This window comes from Oncorhynchus keta, chromosome 22 (assembly GCF_023373465.1).
Source record: "Oncorhynchus keta strain PuntledgeMale-10-30-2019 chromosome 22, Oket_V2, whole genome shotgun sequence".
NCBI lineage: Eukaryota > Metazoa > Chordata > Actinopteri > Salmoniformes > Salmonidae > Oncorhynchus > Oncorhynchus keta.
Window position 1 is genome coordinate 13,566,730 of NC_068442.1, and position 21,143 is coordinate 13,587,872.

A 21,143-nucleotide genomic window follows, 5' to 3' on the forward strand; every position below is an offset into this window, starting at 1 on the left:
AATGGTGTTGCTTTTATATGATATCCTCCAATCCCTTCCATCTCTATTTGTATATATTATAACTGTTTAACTGATTAACTGTCCTGTACATAGAGATCTCCTGTAACATCTTGTCAACGGTGTCTTCTTACTTATAGACAAACATAACACCTACTTCATTCCTCTTGCATCTAAGGTGTAGGTCTTGTTGTCCCAATCATCAGGATCAGGGGCATAGACCTTGCCCAGTGAAGTAGTCTGCATCTTTCCTGTACAACGCACACAAAGACATTGATTTTTGTCTGAAAACAAACCCAACGTGATAGAGGCCCCAGGTTGCTTATCTTTAGCCCTTTTCTTATTTGCTGTTCTGTGATTCTGCTGTTTCTGTTCTTCCTATTCTGTTCATGAGTGTGAAGTCCCACTGTCTGGGTTGAATAGACTCCCAGTACTTGAGCTGCGAGGAGCACTGAGGGCTTAAGGAAGTCAGGGCTATCTCAGTATGGATTATGTTATTATCGAGTCCCAGCGCCAGGGTACTGCAGCTGGGTAAACAATGGGAGCCTGTATGAATGTATGTGTCATGTTGCTGCAGTGTTTCATACAATTACTGAAAACTAAACTGAAACAGCCAGGTCCATGATCAGAATGTTAATTGGCCTAACAATCCCCCCTGAGGAACACCACAGATATTAATGTTCAGGTCAACATTAGGGCCAGATACAATTAGTAGAGTGGAGAGCGTGTGGGGGGTAGAATGTTGTGAAACCAGAAAGAAGGATTTGCAATCAAGAATCATGAAATGCTGAAAAGAAATTGTAATATTAGCCGCAGGTGTTTCAATTACGCATTCAGACAACAGAATAGATACGCAGAAAGAACCTTTCCTACCTTACTCAACTCTTAGTCCGCATCCTTCCTGCTGTGCAAACTTGGGTAAAATCCTGGACCCATATTCACAAAGCATCTCTAAATTGGAGTGCTAACATATGATAGATTTGACCTTTTAAATCATAATGAATAAAGGGGGGGAAAAAATCTGACCCTAAATAAGCACTCCTTCTCTCAGACTCATTCTCTCAGACACTCCTTCTCTCAGACACTCCTTCTCTCAGACTCCTTTTGTCAGACACTCCTTCTCTCAGACACTCCTTCTCTTAGACTCCTTCTCTCAGACACTCCTTCTCTCAGACACTCCTTCTCTCAGACTCCTTCTCTCAGACACTCCTTCTCTCAGACACTCCTTCTCTCAGACACTCCTTCTCTCAGACACTCCTTCTCTCAGACACTCCTTCTCTCAGACTCCTTCTCTCAGACACTCCTTCTCTCAGACACTCCTTCTCTCAGACACTCCTTCTCTCAGACTCCTACTCTCAGACACTCCTTCTCTCAGACACTCCTTCTCTCAGACACTCCTTCTCTCAGACACTCCTTCTCTCAGACTCCTACTCTCAGACACTCCTTCTCTCAGACTCCTACTCTCAGACATTCCTTCTCTCAGACTCCTACTCTCAGACACTCCTTCTCTCAGACTCCTACTCTCCGACACTCCTAATCTCAGACTCCTACTCTCAGACACTCCTTCTCTCAGACTCCTACTCTCAGACACTCCTACTCTCAGACTCCTTCTCTCAGACACTCCTTCTCTCAGACACTCCTACTCTCAGACTCCTACTCCCAGACACTCCATCTCTCAGACACTCCTTCTCTCAAACACCCCTACTCTCAGACACTCCTTCTCTCAGACACTCCTACTCTCAGACACTCCTACTCCCAGACACTCCTTCTCTCAGACTCCTACTCTCAGACACTCCTTCTCTCAGACTCCTACTCTCAGACACTCATTCTCTCAGACTCCTACTCTCAGACACTCCTACTCTCAGACACTCCTTCTCTCAGACTCCTACTCCCAGACACTCCTACTCTCAGACACTCCTAGTCTCAGACACTCCTTCTCTCAGACTCCTACTCTCAGACATTCCTTCTCTCAGACTCCTACTCTCAGACACTCCTTCTCTCAGACTCCTACTCTCCGACACTCCTAATCTCAGACTCCTACTCTCAGACACTCCTTCTCTCAGACTCCTACTCTCAGACACTCCTACTCTCAGACTCCTTCTCTCAGACACTCCTTCTCTCAGACACTCCTACTCTCAGACTCCTACTCCCAGACACTCCATCTCTCAGACACTCCTTCTCTCAAACACCCCTACTCTCAGACACTCCTTCTCTCAGACACTCCTACTCTCAGACACTCCTACTCCCAGACACTCATTCTCTCAGACACTCCTTCTCTCAGACTCCTACTCTCAGACACTCCTTCTCTCAGACTCCTACTCTCAGACACTCATTCTCTCAGACTCCTACTCTCAGACACTCCTTCTCTCAGACACTCCTTCTCTCAGACTCCTACTCCGAGACACTCCTACTCTCAGACACTCCTAGTCTCAGACACTCCTACTCTCAGACACTCCTTCTCTCAGACACTCCTACTCTCCGACACTCCTACTCTCAGACATTCCTTCTCTCAGACACTCCTACTCTCAGACACTCCTACTCTCAGACACTCCAACTCTCAGACACTCCCAGACACTCCTACTCTCAGACACTCCTTCTCTCAGACTCCTACTCTCAGACACTCCTACTCTCAGACTCCTCTCAGACACTCCTTCTCTTAGACACTCCTTCTCTCAGACACTCCTTCTCTCAGACACTCCTACTCCCAGACACTCCTACTCTCAGACACTCCTAGTCTCAGACACTCCTACTCCCAGACACTCCTTCTCTCAGACACTCCTACTCTCATACACTCCTACTCTCAGACACTCCTACTCTCAGACATTCCTTCTCTCAGACACTCCTACTCTCAGACACTCCAACTCTCAGACACTCCCAGACACTCCTTCTCTCAGACACTCCTTCTATCAGACTCCTTCTGTCAGACACTCCTTCTCTCAGACAATCCTTCTCTTAGACTCCTTCTCTCAGACACTCCTTCTCTCAGACACTCCTTCTCTCAGACACTCCTTCTCTCAGACTCCTTCTCTCAGACACTCCTTCTCTCAGACACTCCTTCTCTCAGACACTCCTTCTCTCAGACACTCCTTCTCTCAGACACTCCTTCTCTCAGACACTCCTTCTCTCAGACTCCTTCTCTCAGACACTCCTTCTCTCAGACACTCCTACTCTCAGACACTCCTTCTCTCAGACTCCTACTCCCAGACACTCCTACTCCCAAACACTCCTTCTCTCAGACACTCCTACTCTCAGACACTCCTACTCCCAGACACTCTTACTCTCAGACAAACCTACTCCCAGACACTCCTACTCCCAGACACTCCGACTCTCAGACACTCGTACTCCCAGACACTCCTACTCTCAGACACTCCTACTCTCAGACACTCCTACTCTCAGACATTCCTACTCCCAGACACTCCTACTCTCAGACACTCCTAGTCTCAGACACTCCTACTCTCAGACACTCCTACTCCCAGACACTCCTTCTCTCAGACACTCCTACTCTCAGACACTCCTACTCTTAAACACTCCTACTCTCAGACATTCCTTCTCTCAGACACTCCTACTCTCAGACACTCCAACTCTCAGACACTCCCAGACACTCCTACTCTCAGACACTCCTTCTCTCAGACACTCCTTCTATCAGACTCCTTCTGTCAGACACTCCTTCTCTCAGACACTCCTTCTCTTAGACTCCTTCTCTCAGACACTCCTTCTCTCAGACACTCCTTCTCTCAGACTCCTTCTCTCAGACACTCCTTCTCTCAGACACTCCTTCTCTCAGACTCCTTCTCTCAGACACTCCTTCTCTCAGACACTCCTTCTCTCAGACACTCCTTCTCTCAGACTCCTTCTCTCAGACACTCCTTCTCTCAGACACTCCTACTCTCAGACACTCCTTCTCTCAGACTCCTACTCCCAGACACTCCTACTCCCAAACACTCCTTCTCTCAGACACTCCTACTCTCAGACACTCCTACTCCCAGACACTCTTACTCTCAGACAAACCTACTCCCAGACACTCCTACTCCCAGACACTCCTACTCTCAGACACTCGTACTCCCAGACACTCCTACTCTCAGACACTCCTACTCTCAGACACTCCTACTCTCAGACATTCCTACTCTCAGACACTCCTACTCTCAGACACTCCTACTCTCAGACACTCCTACTCTCAGACATTCCTTCTCTCAGACACTCCTACTCTCAGACACTCCAACTCTCAGACACTCCCAGACACTCCTACTCTCAGACACTCCTTCTATCAGACACTCCTTCTCTCAGACACTCCTTCTCTCAGACACTCCTTCTCTCAGACACTCCTTCTCTCAGACACTCCTTCTCTCAGACTCCTACTCTCAGACACTCCTTCTCTCAGACACTCCTTCTCTCAGAAACTCCTTCTCTCAGACACTCCTTCTCTCAGACTCCTACTCTCAGACACTCCTTCTCTCAGACTCCTACTCTCAGACATTCCTTCTCTCAGACTCCTACTCTCAGACACTCCTTCTCTCAGACTCCTACTCTCCGACACTCCTAATCTCAGACTCCTACTCTCAGACACTCCTTCTCTCAGACACTCCTACTCTCAGACTCCTTCTCTCAGACACTCCTTCTCTCAGACACTCCTACTCTCAGACTCCTACTCCCAGACACTCCATCTCTCAGACACTCCTTCTCTCAAACACCCCTACTCTCAGACACTCCTTCTCTCAGACACTCCTACTCTCAGACACTCCTACTCCCAGACACTCCTTCTCTCAGACACTCCTACTCTCAGACACTCCTACTCTCAGACACTCCTACTCTCAGACATTCCTCCTCTCAGACACTCCTACTCTCAGACACTCCTACTCTCAAACACTCCAACTCTCAGACACTCCCAGACACTCCTACTCTCAGACACTCCTTCTCTCAGACTCCTACTCTCAGACACTCCTTCTCTCAGACTCCTACTCTCAGACACTCATTCTCTCAGACTCCTCTCAGACACTCCTTCTCTCAGACACTCCTTCTCTCAGACTCCTACTCCCAGACACTCCTTCTCTCAGACACTCCTTCTCTCAGACACGCCTTCTCTCAGACTCCTACTCCCAGACACTCCTACTCTCAGACACTCCTAGTCTCAGACACTCCTACTCTCAGACACTCCTTCTCTCAGACACTCCTACTCTCAGACACTCCCTCAGACATTCTCAGACACTCCTACTCTCAGACACTCCAACCTCAGACACTCTCAGACACTCCTACTCTCAGACACTCCTGCAGACTCTCAGACACTCCTTCTCTTAGACTCCTTCTCTCAGACACTCCTTCTCTCAGACACTCCTTCTCTCAGACACTCCTTCTCTCAGACTCCTTCTCTCAGACACTCCTTCTCTCAGACACTCCTTCTCTCAGACACTCCTTCTCTCAGACTCCTTCTCTCAGACACTCCTACTCTCAGACACTCCTTCTCTCAGACTCCTACTCCCAGACACTCCTACTCCCAAACACTCCTTCTCTCAGACACTCCTACTCTCAGACACTCCTACTCCCAGACACTCTTACTCTCAGACAAACCTACTCCCAGACACTCCTACTCCCAGACACTCCTTCTCTCAGACACTCGTACTCCCAGACACTCCTACTCTCAGACACTCCTACTCTCAGACACTCCTACTCTCAGACATTCCTACTCTCAGACACTCCTACTCTCAGACACTCCTACTCTCAGACACTCCTACTCTCAGACATTCCTTCTCTCAGACACTCCTACTCTCAGACACTCCTACTCTCAGACACTCCAACTCTCAGACACTCCCAGACACACCTACTCTCAGACACTCCTACTCTCAGACACTCCTTCTCTCAGACACTCCTTCTCTCAGACACTCCTTCTCTCAGACTCCTTCTGTCAGACACTCCTTCTCTCAGACACTCCTACTCCCAGACACTCCTCTCAAACATTCTTACTCTCAGACTCTCCTACTCTTAGGCACTTCATGAATACCAAAAGTTGACTGAAAGTTGTCTGACACTTGTCTTAAAGTGAGGAACTCACCCCTCCGGCTGTGGACGTAAATCTCCTTCTCTCCCTCCTGGTGGGCATTGTCGTTTTGGTCGCCCACAGTGACGGTGAGTGTGTTGGTGACCGTCATTGGCGGACGACCACTGTCCGTCATGACCACGGGCAGGAAGAACTCCCTCTGCCGCTCGCGGTCGAAGCGGTGCAGTGCCGTGAGCGTTGCTGTGCCATCGCCATGGTCTTGCAGGTGGAAGTCAGGGGCGTAGAGGCGAGGGAGAGAGAGGGAGAAGGGAGGCCCGTTCTCAAGGGAGTCCCTGTCGATAACGTGGAGCAGGGTGGAGGTCTGATTGAGCCACACCACCTGTGGAGCAGGGCTGTTCTCCCAGAGCACAGGGTTATAGGTCACCTCCAGCTCTGGCCCATTGTCATTTACATCCAGCAAGCTCAGCTGGACCGTGGTGCTACCCGTCAAGGCTGGACTACCCTGGTCTGTCGCTAGGACAACCAGCTGGTACTCTGCCACAATTTCTCTGTCCAGCGGGCAGGTCACGGTCATGATGCCGTTTCCGTCCACTGTGAAATGGCCGTACAGGTCTGACTCTGGGGAGATGCTATAGATTATTTCCCCATTCAGGTCAGAGTCTAAGTCGCTGGCCGTCACCTGGGTGATACTGGTTCCCACTGCAACATCTTCTGGCAGAGGGGCGAGGGTGTAGGAGGTGGGGGCGAACACTGGGACATGGTCATTCTCGTCCACCACCTGGATGATGCAGTGGATGAGGCTGGAGAAGTCGGAGTCCTCCACACGAATGGTGAGGTTGAATTGTTGCTCGCCGGGCCTCTCGTAATCCAGCCTCTTTCTCAGCCTCAGAGTTCCAGACTGCTCTGCTTTGTGGCTCACCATGTAGAACCTCTCCCCCTGGTCCCCTGCCACCACACTGAAGCCCAGCAGGCCATGAGGCCCCGAGTCTGGGTCCACAGCATCCAGCTTCAGCACGGTTGAGTCTGGAGGGCTGCTCTCAGACACACGAGCCCCGCACCACTTGTCTTTGAACCGGGGGGTATGGTCATTCAGGTCCGTGATGATGATAGTGGCGGTAGCCGTGCCCATCATACCCTCTCCATCCTTGGCTTCAACCACCAGCTGGTGCCGCTCTGCCACCTCCCTGTCCAACCCACCGGTTGCAACTGAGATGGTGCCTGTACTGGCGTCAACGGTGAAGAAGTTGGCGGCTCCTGCGTCATGCACGTTCTCGATGATACGGTAGGAGAGGATGGCGTTCTGACCCACCGCCGTGTCATCAAGGTCCGTCGCCGTCATCTCCATGACGAAGGTACCTGGGGGTGAGTTCTCGGCCACGTTGCCTTGACAGCCGTCGGGCACGCAGACGAAGGAAGGTGCATTGTCATTGATGTCCCACACGTTGATGATGACATCAGTGAAGCCGGTGAGCCCCTCCCCTTCCTCGTCTGTGGCCAGGACCACAAAGCGCCACACTGCCCGCTCCTCGCGGTCCAGTGTCTTCTGGGCGTACATTTTCCCTGTGATCTCGTCGATCACAAACTTAGACTCCGATCCCTGACCATGAAGAGAGTAGCGCACGGCGACTTGGTCTGCATCCTTGTCTGGGTCTATGGCTGTAACCTGGAAAGACACACAAAACTCATCAACATCGGTGTGTGTGTGTGCTACTCTTTATAAGCATAAAGCCCATCAATCTATCTTCTCAGCCATTAGTTATGGAGTAGAAAGTAGACTAGTTATGTACATGCATGAAGCATGGATTTGATGTTTATGCTTGATAAAGATTATTCTGGGTACCTGACTGTTTGTGCATTCAAAATGAACCCCTGGCTTGTCAAACAACAAAACTATGTCTTGACTCAAGCAGAAACAGACAGGCACTCAGGCTAGAGACAGAAATATCTTGTATAGTGATATCCATTGTAGTCACCAGCTACGTCTAGCACATGTACAGTATGACATACAGAAGCATACATTTTACATGATTGTGTGAGCCTCGGTACCTGACTGCACAAGCTGAACCAGACTGGCACCCAGGTTAGAGAAAGAACTCTGAGACACACACCTGAAGCACAAAGACCGGTGAGCCATCCAGCTCCTCGGTCACTGAGCCGTAGTACTCATTCATAGAGAAGACTGGAGCCTCGTCGTTCTTGTTGACCACATTGACCACCACAGCGGCGTAGTCCTCCCACTTCCCATCCGATGCCAGCACCAGCAGCTTGTACCTCTTCTGCAGCTCGTAGTCCAGAGGCTGGGCGATGAAGATGGTTCCCACTTCAGGCTCCATGTCAAACACCCCTCCGGTGTTGCCTGATGTGATCTGGTAACGTAGCTTGGCGTTGGCACCTGTGGTGGGACCAGGGAGGGAAGAAATTGACATTCTGGAAGGTGGAGTTCTGGATGCTGTTCTTAGAGTTAGGGCAAGTCTGAAATTGCACCCTATTCCCTGCATAGTGCTCTAAAGTGTACTATATACATACATTTTGGACAAAAGTACGTTAGTAGCTTTGGCAAGAGCCTATCTCCTGTTTCTGTAGCGTGGGGCAGCTTGACGTACTGTACAAGTACACCCCCTGGACAGGATGCTGGTCTAATGCAGGTCCTTTTTGGACATACCTCATTGTTAGCTAGCATTATGTGCCAGACTGTTCCTGCATTCAACAAGTTGATGTTATTGTTACCTTGTTAACAAGACAATGACATGTTGGGTAGAGCAGAAACAGACTCTGCAGTATGTAAACAGGTGGTAGGACTCCATTCCTGTGTAAGGTACACCTGCTAAATTGAACTCCTGCCTATGTCATCTTGAGGGTTTGAGAAATGGACCAATGAGGAAGTAGATATCTGAACTTCTCTGCTGTGTCTCCATGGACACCATCCAGTGGGTTTACGTTACCCAGATAAATGAATCCCCTGTATGTTTCATGGCTCCCCTTTCAATCAGTCTGTTGTGTTAAAGCCCAATGTAAATGCTAGTCTAATCTCTGCTATTAACACAAATCAGTAGACAAAGCGCTCCCTCTGGGCTCTCCAATAAGCTTATACTGCAGTCGAGCCCATGTGTGGATTTTTTAAACAAGACAGATTGGGCTTAGGCTCCTGGGCAGAACTGCTAACTTTCAATGTTGGGGGCTGGTGCTTTCTGGTCATTCATCATGGCTTGGTTGAGGCTAGTGCTACATATACTACAAGCTAAGCCGCACCGACCCCGCTTGCGATAAATGCTTGATTAACAAGCCAAAACATGGCCGATAAAGGGATATTACGCCGAGTGTTGCTGCTGAATCAGGGATGAGCTGGTTTATCACACCAAATCCCACCCTCCTACTGTGTAGGAGTGTGTCTGTCTTTTTAGAACATGTGGTGTGGCATTACTTGACGATTAAATGGCTGAGTCCTGATGTAGCACAGGGTGGCTCAGCTCGTCTCAGCATGATTTAATCAGAACTGAATCCAGATTTTTGAACATTTGTAACCCTTCACTGCCCTCACTGTCTCACTGAGTCCGGCGTTTGGGAAAATGTAATTATTTTATTGACAGTCACTCACCACTGACCAAAGTGTAGTGTCACACCAAGGACAGTTTTGGCCAGGCACAAAATGTGAAAAACATACTTTCCCCCTCAGGTTTCAAAAGTCCCCATGAAATGTTAAACCTGTGCCAGGTTACCTTCCTCACTGCCCCAGTGCCATAACCTGCACTCCCTAGAAAATAGAAATGTTATCAATGTGTAACACTGCCATGACTGCCAATGTGTCATCCCTGGTTTTATCCTCTCTCTTTCTTCCCCTGTCATCTCATCCTTCCTTCCCATACCTTCATCTTCGTCATTAGCTCCGACGGTGACAACAGCCAGGCCGACATCTGCATCCTCGTCAATGCCGACTTCATAGAGACGCTGAGCAAAGACGGGTTTGTTATCGTTCACGTCGCTGATGAAAACCCGCACATATGCTGTGTCTGCAAGAAGAAGGACAAGAGGAAGGAGATTAAACGCCATGGAGCTACAACTCGGTATGTCATCCTCCGCTCTCTCTCTCCTATCATCCTACCACTTCTCTTTCCATCCAATCCCTCTTTACATCAGAGGATGTCGGCAGTCACAGTGTGAGCCAACTACACTTTTGAAGGGGAGAGAAGCACTTAACCCAATGTAAAGTGCCTCACTTGACAAGGGAATCAGAAATAGTGTTATTCTCGATTAGGTGTTTGAAATGACAGAAATTATTCAACCATGGTTTTAGCCGGGTTACATTTAGGCAGAAAACAACAGTGATTAGATAGACCTTCTCAGTAACAGACTTTTCTAAAAGAAAACAGATGAAGAACCTATCCACCTCTCCTCTGGGATGATAAAATATTTATGACTCGACAAGTGTTTACGTCTCTGTCTGTCTGGGTCCATTTTCAGACCTTTATTTTTTAAAACTCAAACATGATTATCTTTCTCTAAAAAGGTTGCTGACATTTTTGTCGTAAGTGGTATGTTTAGAAGGTCATGTAACATGGCCAATGTATACAGATGTGCTTCTATTTCCACCAAATCTCTCTGCTTTTCTCTGCACGCTCTCCCTTCCTCCCTCCCTCTCCCTCTCTCCCTGGCCCTATCCCCATCTACCCCCCCTCTCTTTCTTTTTCCTCCCTCTCCCAACAGACAGGTAGTATTTGCTAAGGAGATGAGCCCTTCTGCTGGTGCAGATATGTGGCAGAAGACAACGCCAACACAGCGCTAAGGCTCATTGGAAATGCTAAGCAGCCCCCTCACATCCCCCGGAGAGGAGGCTTTGCTGTTCCAAACCATCACCCTTACCTCTAATACCTTCTCCACAAACATTTGTTTAAAACAACCTCATTCGTAAAGCAAAGCTTCCTATTACATCACCTGCGATACCGAAACAGAGTTAATTCTGCCATCACGAAGGACCAAGCCAAAAACAAAATTCAGATTTCTGAACAGCAAACTGCGAAATTAGATGTTTTTGTAAAATGATGTACCACAACCCTCAGAGAGTTTCTCTACAGGGAAGAGACAAGAGGCTGTCTGGTTACGCTGTTAGAATGAATGAAATGAAAGATTCTCTTTTCATATGCCCTCGCAGGAGGCAAATGAATAGAATGCTATAGGCATTTATTGTCTATGTAAAACAATGTGCACAGTGCATGAATTCCTTTTGTACTTTGTTTCAGCTGAGCACATTGGGTTTAACAGTCCGAGCTATACACATTACAGTACTTAATGTTATATTTTTGGGCTGCAGATCCAACTTTTCTGACCTATTTTTCTCTGGACTAAAGATCCCGACGCTTCTAAGCATGTGTTTTTGCTCTAATTTACGCACAGTCTCTGTTCTACTTGTAAAAATTAAAAACAGGCTACTTGTCACGCCCTGACCTTACAGATCCTTGTTATTCTCTATGTTTGGTTAGGTCAGGGTGGGATTTGGGTGGACATTCTATGTTCTCTATTTATTTGTGTTTGGCCGAGTGTGGTTCCCAATCAGAGGCAGCTGTCTTTCATGGTCTCTGATTGGGGATCATAGTTAGGCGGCCTTTTTTCCCTCCTTCAGTGTGGGATCTTGTCTTTGTTTGAGTGCATGTAGTTTGCACGACGAAGCTTTTCGTTCGTTGTATTGTTTATTGTTTTTTCTTGGTGGAACATTTAAATAAAATCAGGTACGCCTACCACGCGGCACCTTGGTCTCCTTCCGACGACAAACGTTACACTACTCTGGCGAATGGGGCTCGTTTAATCAAGTTAGATCAAAGCTGAATCAATGTCTGCACAATCACATAATGATAGTATTCTACATAACAGAACTGAATATAATAGCATAGTATAACATTACTGTATGACAAAAACCCCTCTCATGTGGCCAAAACTCAACAGGCAAAATACACAGGTAGGCCACTAGGCAAAATACACAGGAAGGCCACTAGGCAAAATACACAGGTAGGCCACTAGGCAAAATACACAGGTAGGCCACTAGGCAAAATACACAGGAAGGCCACTAGGCAAAATACACAGGAAGGCTATGCTACTTTGTTAACACCATCTGCTTTAAAATCCGTTCACTGCACATAATTTAGAACAACGCTTTAGGCTACTTCCAAACAACACAGTGTAACTCAAGAAGATCTAAATACATATCCTCAGAAAACTGAGATCAAATGGTTGGTATGCAGATGCTGCATGGACGTATCACCGGGAAATGTTGAATAATAATCATTCAAGATTGACAGTGAGAAATGTGAAGGGAAGGAGAGCACACGGGTTTGTGCGGAAAATAGAGGTAAAGAAACACATGCGTAGAACGTGATATGCGCAAAAGCTTCAGGTCCGAGAAAAGTCGACTCCGCAGCCACTGCCTTTTGTGTTTTTACAGGACTGCAGTAGTCAAATCAGGGTCATATTTATAAGATACCAAAACATCATTGCAAACCTTTTTGCTATGTTATGCCCTAATATATACAACCCAGCCCTCACCAAAGTTGGGCTGTTTGTTCCTCCCGGGCCGTGCTGACTCCATGCCGTCTTCAGACTGCACCTCCAGTAGGTAGGATCCCTGTGCCTCGCGGTCAAAAACCGCCTCTGTATAGATGGAGCCTAGCTCTGGATCCACACGAAACAGACGGTGGTCCCCACTACTGTCACTCAGGAGGGTGTAGGTGATCTATAGGACAGGGACAGAGTACAGTTAATTACGGTATCCATATTAGGAGATTTCTGACTTCTGTACGGCATCCATATTAGGAAGTCAGCGGGAGTAATCGTTCTATGTATGAGTCACATGACTGTTCATAGAGACTCGAGTCACTGCAAACACTATCATTATAGTGTTGCATAGCTTCACAGTTGTACGGTCAAAGCCCCACAGGCAGAATAACACATAATCCCAACCGCTTGACCACCACAACTATGTGATGCTAAGTTATGGACGGGTCAATGGATATTTTGTTGTGTTATGTTAGATGTGGATGTGCCACTAACCTGTCCATTGAGACCCAGGTCCTTATCGTGAGCAGACACCTGGAGGACCATGGTCCCCACCTTGGCTCCCTCAGTCACTGATGCCTCATAGATGGAGGAGGTGAAGAAGGGCACATTGTCGTTCACGTCTGAGGGCCAACATATGAGAAATCCTTATTTGAAAATATATTTCTGCACCTATAATCAAAACTGTCATGAGACTATTTCAAGTTAAAAAAAGGGTTCCGTATGGAGTGTTCTCACTGAACTTTGTGCAACTGGATGTATAAAATTACAGCTTTCAAAGAATACGATATATAAAGCTGAGAAGAAGAAAAAGATGAGTCATGAATCAATGTCTATTGAAGACAATAGTGAATGCTTACAGTTCACCCAGGGGCGGCTCTAACTTCCTCTTAAGTCAAATGTTCACTAAGTCTCCCACTGACATCCATGCAAAAAATTTGACATAAGTGGAAGTTAGGATTTGCCCCCTTGTGATGGGGTGTTTGCAGGGTGTCTGAGCTGAGACCTACCTGTGACGTTGACATAGATGGTGGTGAATGCAGCCAGTGGTACTGCCGCCACGTTCTGAGCCCGCACCCTCAGGGAGAAACTGGGTGTGGTCTCATAGTCCAGCGGCTCCGACACCAGGATGGAGGCAGAGCCGTCCTCGCGGTTGGGCGACAGGTAGAACCGCACAGGCATGTTAGTCTCCGGGACCACGCCCTCCTCCAGGTTGTAAGTCACCCTGGGGTCGCCTAGCAACGAGGTTGCTTTGATCGTCTGATGTAAACGGAGAGTAAACAATATTTTTTTGCGAGGGAATTACGACAAAAACATTCAATGGGATTTTCTGTATAATATTACATTTATTCAGTTGTTGAGTAAATTCAATTATAAATTACAGCAGGTTGGTCAAGTCAATTAGTGCTCCTTGACTAAATCTGAGCCTGCAATTGAACAATTCCTCAAATATTTTCCAAACGCTTGAGTAACGTGGGTGCAGCCAGCAAACCGAATGGTCAAAACAAAGACACCCCGAAAGTCCATAATGGGATAGACTTCCCATGCCACCCAGGCTGGTACCCGGACTGTTCCACGCACCACGATGGAAGTGTCCCTGGCTGTGTTCTCTGGGATGACCACGCTGTAGCTGTCCTTTTCCCACTGCGGGGGCTGGTTCTTCACATTGGTAATGGTGACAGACAGCTCCACAGATGTGCTGCGATTCCCCCCATCCGTGGCAACTACTTCCCGTGTGATGTAGGACCTCTGCCATCAAAACAATAGCGAGAGAATAAGATCTGGTTACTGCTAACCCTAACCGTAAGCCTTAATCCCTACACACCCCCCCCCAACCCCCACACCCCATTACCTTAACCAGTTTAAATGTCAACCTCAATGGGGTAGGGACATCCCAGGGATAGTCCCGGATAGCAAGGACCAATACGATTCTGTCTAATATGGTTAATTTAAGCCTGATATATTTCAGTAAGTTAATGACACGGTATTTTACACAGCTCTATCACCCTGCACTGATGATATCTACTGGGATTGAGCAAGAGGCTGGTTGAATGGCTGGTAAACCAACCTGTGATATGGGGTCGTTGACTGTCTGGTTGACTGGCTGGTTGACTAACTGGTTGGCTAACTGGTTGGCTGACCTGTGATTTGGGATGGTTGACTAACTCGTTGACTGACCTGTGATACGGGCTGGTTGACTAGCTGGTTGTCTGACCTGTGATTTAGGATGGTTGACTAACTGGTTGACTAGCTGGTTGTCTGACCTGTGATTTAGGATGGTTGACTAACTGGTTGACTAGCTGGTTGGCTGACCTGTGATACGGGCTGGTTGACTAACTGGTTGGCTGACCTGTGATACGGGCTGGTTGACTAACTGGTTGACTGACCTGTGATTTGGGATGGTTGACTAACTGGTTGACTAACTGGTTGACTGACCTGTGATACGGGCTGGTTGACTAACTGGTTGACTGACCTGTGATTTGGGATGGTTGACTGGCTGGTTGACTAACTGGTTGACTGACCTGTGATACGGGATGGTTGACTAACTGGTTGACTGACTGGTTGACTGACTGGTTGACTGACCTGTGATACGGGCTGGTTGACTAACTGGTTGACTAGCTGGTTGACTGACCTGTGATACGGGCTGGTTGACTAACTGGTTGGCTGACCTGTGATTTGGGATGGTTGACTAACTGGTTGACTAACTGGTTGGCTGACCTGTGATTTGGGATGGTTGACTAACTGGTTGGCTGACCTGTGATTTGGGATGGTTGACTAACTGGTTGACTGACTCGTTGACTGACCTGCGATACGGGCTGGTTGACTAACTGGTTGGCTGACCTGTGATTTGGGATGGTTGACTGGCTGGTTGACTGACTGGTTGACTGACCTGTGATACGGGCTGGTTGACTGTCTGGTTAAATTACCTGTGAAATGGGCTGGTTGACTGGCTGGTTGACTGACTTATTGACTGACATGTGAGATGGGCTGATTGACTGACTGGTATGGTGGAAATGACATGATTATGTTATAATGCTGTTCTTGCATCAAATGGTTGTTTTATGCAGCATAATAAGGGGTTGTTAGAATGCTCATCTGTGTGTGTTCTACTGAGGATGGGCTTCTGGAAGATTTACGATGTCTTAGGGTGATACCGCATTCCAGAGCATGAGTTAATGTTTCTGTTCTTTAAGGTACCAGGGAGAGATGACTCCAGGGACAGACCCTGGTCTCTACACAATGACATACTGTCTGCTGTGAATTCTAAGTATTTTTAATACAAATCTTAACCTTGTGACCCATTCCATACATCTGTTGTTTGTCAAGTAGACTGAAAGAGGATGGACTTTGCTATAAAATGCTGTGGCTCAAACCAGCTGGTTGAGTTCTCAGTGATCACCTCCAGGGGGGATTATAGACCAGCTTGTTGAGTTCTCAGTGATCACCTCCAGGAGTGATTACCGACCAGCTGGTTGAGTTCTTAGTGATCATCTCCAGGGGTGATTACCGACCAGCTCCATTACTGCACTAATTAAATAATCAAGTTTGATGATTTTGAAGAAATCTAAAAGTCTCTCCTTTTGATTTCAATAATTCCACCACACTGGTTATGTGACAGACCTGTGATATGGGCTGGTTGACGTACACCCAGCCGGTAACAGGGTTGACCCTCAGGTACTCAGGCTGCTCCTGGGACATGGAGTAGGTGACGACGGCGTTGGTGCCAAAGTCATCATCGTGCGCCGCCACACGCAGGAAACTGGTGCCGATCATGGTGTCCTCTCTCAGAAAGTCTGTGAGAGACAATATAGACCAAACAATATGCTCCTCACTCTGGAGCAAGGTCACGGTCTGTCACAACTTTGGCGAACAGTATAGACTGAATCAACAGACCACAAATCATTTGTTTAAATGCTTATGTATGTTTATGTATGCTTACATCTTTACGTATGGCAATACATGTAAAGACAATGGATTACGATGACAAATTTTGCCAGATAATTAAGTAAAGAGTTACTATGCATAACGCATAGTACATAAAACCTTTTCTAAGAGCTTTGGTTAATAGTCTATATCATGATAACGAATGGTCAGTCTGCCATCAATCATATGTATTAGTATTATATTATACTTTTATCATATGTATTATTATGTACAACACGACACTCACACTCGTAGCGCAGGTTCTCAAACTTGGGGCTGTTGTCGTTGTGGTCCTGGATGAGGACGTTGAGTTGACAGATCCCTATGAGAGGCTCGTCTGCCCAGTCTGTAGCAGTCACTGTGATGGAGTACTCTCTCTGACGTTCCCGGTCGAACCGCCGTGCCGTCACGATCACACCTGACACAGAGGTCAGAGGCCTAAGGTCATCACTAGGGCCCCTGAGTTTTTCATGAGGTAACTATGTGACCATGAAATTGAGGAAATGCTCTGGGCCCTAGTTTTGTTCTATAATTTTGTTTCCTGAGTGGTCGGGAAAAACTCAAGAACTTAGTCACACCTCGTTAATAGGATAGCTGTATTTGTCATGACATTATTGATTATTGTTATATTTATCCTGGATCCATTTATGATTAAAACAGTACATTGTTATACTGCAAAACGTGATCGATAGGTCGATAAATAGAAATTAAGTATGAGGTGTAATACTTCATTTCAATTGTACAGGTATGTAAAGGGCATTTATTTGACAATACCATTAAAAATATATATTATTAAGAGTATCAAGACTGCATGGGAATTGTTAAACTTGTTACGCATTTACCCCTGGTCTTAAATCCTTATTGTTTCCGTGTTACACATCCTGCTTTGTTATGGCTAATTCAACAAGTACCACCACAGCTAACTGGGATCCTTGCCCTCTGTACCTACCTGTGTCAGGATGGACTCTGAAGGCAGGCATGGCTCTGTCTCTGTGCATCAGGCCATACTTGACCTTCCCATTGGCCCCCTCGTCTGCATCCACCGCGTGCACCTGCAGCACGAAGGTCCCTGTGGGCTGGTTCTCCAACACAGACGCCTGCTCCCTGTACTTCTGACACTGAGAGAGGGAGGGAGGGAAAATAGGGTGTGGGAGAGAGAGACAGAAAGATAATGAAAAAAATAAATGGCAGATGGGGTGGGTTCAGACTGAATCCAGAAATTAGGTTAAAAAATACTCATTGTACTATGTAGACATTTGCACAGTACACGTGATATGATTGAAAATAGAGCAATGCCATTCCTTTCTTTGAAGGTCCACCACCGCATCAAACCACAACTCAACATTGCCCCACCCACCCTGCCTTTCCCTGGTATCATGTCTACCTTAACCTTGATGAGTCTACCCCAGAGACAGAGTCTCCAGTGACTCACTAGAGCTCTGTTAAATTAATACACATACAAGTAAAATACTGTTAGTAGAGAGAGCGAGAGAGCGAGAGAGCGAGAGAGAGAGAGAGAGAGAGAGAGAGAGCGAGAGAGAGAGCGAGAGAGAGAGCGAGAGAGAGAGAGAGAGAGAGAGAGAGAGAGATCAATATGCCCAACAGGAAACTATACAAATCAAATCAAATCCAATTGTATTTGTCACATACACATGGTTAGCAGATGTTAGTGCGAGTGTAGAGAAATGCTTGTGCTTCTAGCTCCGACAATGCAGTAATAACCAACAAGTAATCTAGCTAACAATTCCAAAACTACTACCTTATAGACACAAGTGTAAGGGGATAAAGAATATGTACATAAAGATATATGAATGAGTGATGGTACAGAGCGGCATAGGCAAGATACAGTAGATGGTATTGAGTGCAGTATATACATATGAGATGAGTATGTAAACAAAGTGGCATAGTTAAAGTGGCTAGTGATACATGTATTACATAAGGATGCAGTAGATGATATAGAGTACAGTATATACGTATACATATGAGATGAATAATGTAGGGTATGTAAACATTATATTAGGTAGCATTGTTTAAAGTGGCTGGTGATATATTTTACATCATTTCCCATCAATTCCCATTATTAAAGTGGCTGGAGTTGAGTCAGTGTGTTGGCAGCAGCCACTCAATGTTAGTGGTGGCTGTTTAACAGTCTGATGGCCTTGAGATAGAACCCGTTTTTCAGTCTCTCGGTCCCAGCTTTGATGCACCTGTACTGACCTCGCCTTCTGGATGATAGCGGGGTGGACAGGCAGTGGCTCGGGTGGTTGCTGTCCTTGATGATCTTTATGGCCTTCCTGTGACATCAGGTGGTGTAGGTGTCCTGGAGGGCAGGTAGTTTGCCCCCGGTGATGCGTTGTGCAGACCTCAATACCCTCTGGAGAGCCTTACGGTTGTGGGTGGAGCAGTTGCCGTACCAGGCGGTGATACAGCCCGACAGGATGCTCTCGATTGTGCATCTGTAGAAGTTTGTGAGTGCTTTTGGTGACAAGCCGAATTTCTTCAGCCTCCTGAGGTTGAAGAGGCGCTGCTGCGCCTTCTTCACGATGCTGTCTGTGTGGGTGGACCAATTCAGTTTGTCTGTGATGTGTACGCCGAGGAACTTAAAACTTACTACCCTCTCTACTACTGTTCCATCGATGTGGATAGGGGGTGTTCCCTCTGCTGTTTCCTGAAGTCCACAATCATCTCTCCGAAGTTTTGTTGACGTTGAGTGTGAGGTTATTTTCCTTACACCACACTCCAAGGGCCCTCACCTCCTCCCTGTAGGCCGTCTCGTCGTAGTTGGTAATCAAGCCTACCACTGTGGTGTCGTCCGCAAACTTGATGATTGAGTTGGAGGCGTGCGTGGCCATGCAGTCGTGGGTGAACAGGGAGTACAGGAGAGGGCTCAGAACGCACCCTTGTGGGGCCCCAGTGTTGAGGATCAGCGGGGTGGAGATGTTGTTGCCTACCCTCACCACCTGGGGGCGGCCCGTCAGGAAGTCCAGTACCCAGTTGCACAGGGCAGGGTCGAGACCCAGGGTCTCGAGCTTGATGACGAGCTTGGAGGGCACTATGGTGTTAAATTCCGAGCTGTAGTCGATGAACAGCATTCTCACATAGGTATTCCTCTTGTCCAGATGGGTTAGGGCAGTGTGCAGTGTGGTTGAGATTGCATCGTCTGTGGACCTATTTGGGCGGTAAGCAAATTGGAGTGGGTCTAGGGTGTCAGGTAGGGTGGAGGTGATATGGTCCTTGACTAGTCTCTCAAAGCACTTCATGATGACGGAAGTGAGTGCTAAGGGGCGGTAGTCGTTTAGCTCAGTTACCTTAGCTTTCTTGGGAACAGGAACAATGGTGGCCCTCTTGAAGCATGTGGGAACAACAGACTGGGATAGGGATTGATTGAACATGTCCGTAAACACACCAGCCAGCTGGTCTGCGCATGCTCTGAGGGCGCGGCTGGGGATGCCGTCTGGGCCTGCAGCCTTGTGAGGGTTGACACGTTTAAATGTTTTCCTCACGTCGGCTGCAGTGAAGGAGAGTCTGCATGTTTTAGTTGCGGGCAGTGTCAGTGGCACTGTATTGTCCTCAAAGCGGGCAAAAAAGTTATTTAGTCTGCCTGGGAGCAAGACATCCTGGTCCGTGACAGTGCTGGTTTTCTTTTTGTAGTCCGTGATTGACTGTAGACCCTGCCACATACCTCTTGTGTCTGAGCCGTTGAATTGAGATTCTACTTTGTCTCTATACTGACGCTCAGCTTGTTTGATTGCCTTGCGGAGGGAATAGTTACACTGTTTGTATTCGGTCATGTTTCCAGTCACCTTGCCCTGATTAAAAGCAGTGGTTCGCACTTTCAGTTTCACGCGAATGCTGCCATCAATCCACGGTTTCTGGTTTGGGAATGTTTTAATCGTTGCTATGGGAATGACATCTTCAACGCACGTTCTAATGAACTCGCACACCGAATCAGCGTATTCGTCAATGTTGTCGTCTGATGCAATACGGAACATATCCCAGTCCACGTGATGGAAGCAGTCTTGGAGTGTGGAATCAGATTGGTCGGACCAGCGTTGAACAGACTTCAGCGCGGGAGCTTCTTGTTTTAGTTTCTGTCTGTAGGCAGGGATCAACAAAATGGAGTCGTGGTCAGCTTTTCCGAAAGGATGGCGGGGCAGGGCCTTATATGCGTTGCGGAAGTTGGAATAGCAACGATCCAAGGTTTTTCCCGCCCTGGTTGCGCAATCGATATGCTGATAAAATTTAGGGAGTCTTGTTTTCAGATTAGCCTTGTTAAAATCCCCAGCTACAATGAATGCAGCCTCCGCATAAATGGATTCCAGTTTGCAAAGAGTCAAATAAAGTTCGTTCAGAGCCATCGATGTGTCTGCTTGGGGGGGAATATATACGGCTGTGATTATAATCGAAGGGAATTCCCTTGGTAGATAATACGGTCTACATTTGATTGTGACGAATTCTAAATCAGGTGAACAGAAGGACTTGAGTTCCTGTATGTTGTTTTGGCCACACCACGTCCCGTTAACCATAAAGCATACGCCCCCGCCCCTCTTCTTACCAGAAAGATGTTTATTTCTGTCGGCGCGATGCGTGGAGAAACCAGCTGGCTGCACCGTCTCTGATAGCGTCTCTCCAGTGAGCCATGTTTCCGTGAAGCAAAGAACGTTACAGTCTCTGATGTCCCTCTGGAATGCTA

General features: G+C 47.4%; 1 protein-coding gene across 1 annotated transcript in view; it reads right to left on the reverse strand.

The window, feature by feature from the left end:
• The window catches only part of LOC118400827 (neural-cadherin-like), an 84,597-nt gene that overhangs the window by 41,291 nt on the left and 22,163 nt on the right, over positions 1-21,143 (reverse strand). The window contains exons 6-16 of the mRNA XM_052474619.1: positions 17,400-17,568; positions 16,698-16,868; positions 16,148-16,320; positions 14,108-14,275; positions 13,537-13,786; positions 13,022-13,149; positions 12,518-12,704; positions 9,850-9,993; positions 8,095-8,378; positions 6,041-7,649; positions 155-248 (exon numbers count right to left, since the gene is read on the reverse strand). Of these exons, the coding sequence (XP_052330579.1) occupies positions 155-248; positions 6,041-7,649; positions 8,095-8,378; positions 9,850-9,993; positions 12,518-12,704; positions 13,022-13,149; positions 13,537-13,786; positions 14,108-14,275; positions 16,148-16,320; positions 16,698-16,868; positions 17,400-17,568 (3,377 nt within the window). The remainder of the gene's footprint in view (positions 1-154; positions 249-6,040; positions 7,650-8,094; positions 8,379-9,849; positions 9,994-12,517; positions 12,705-13,021; positions 13,150-13,536; positions 13,787-14,107; positions 14,276-16,147; positions 16,321-16,697; positions 16,869-17,399; positions 17,569-21,143) is intronic.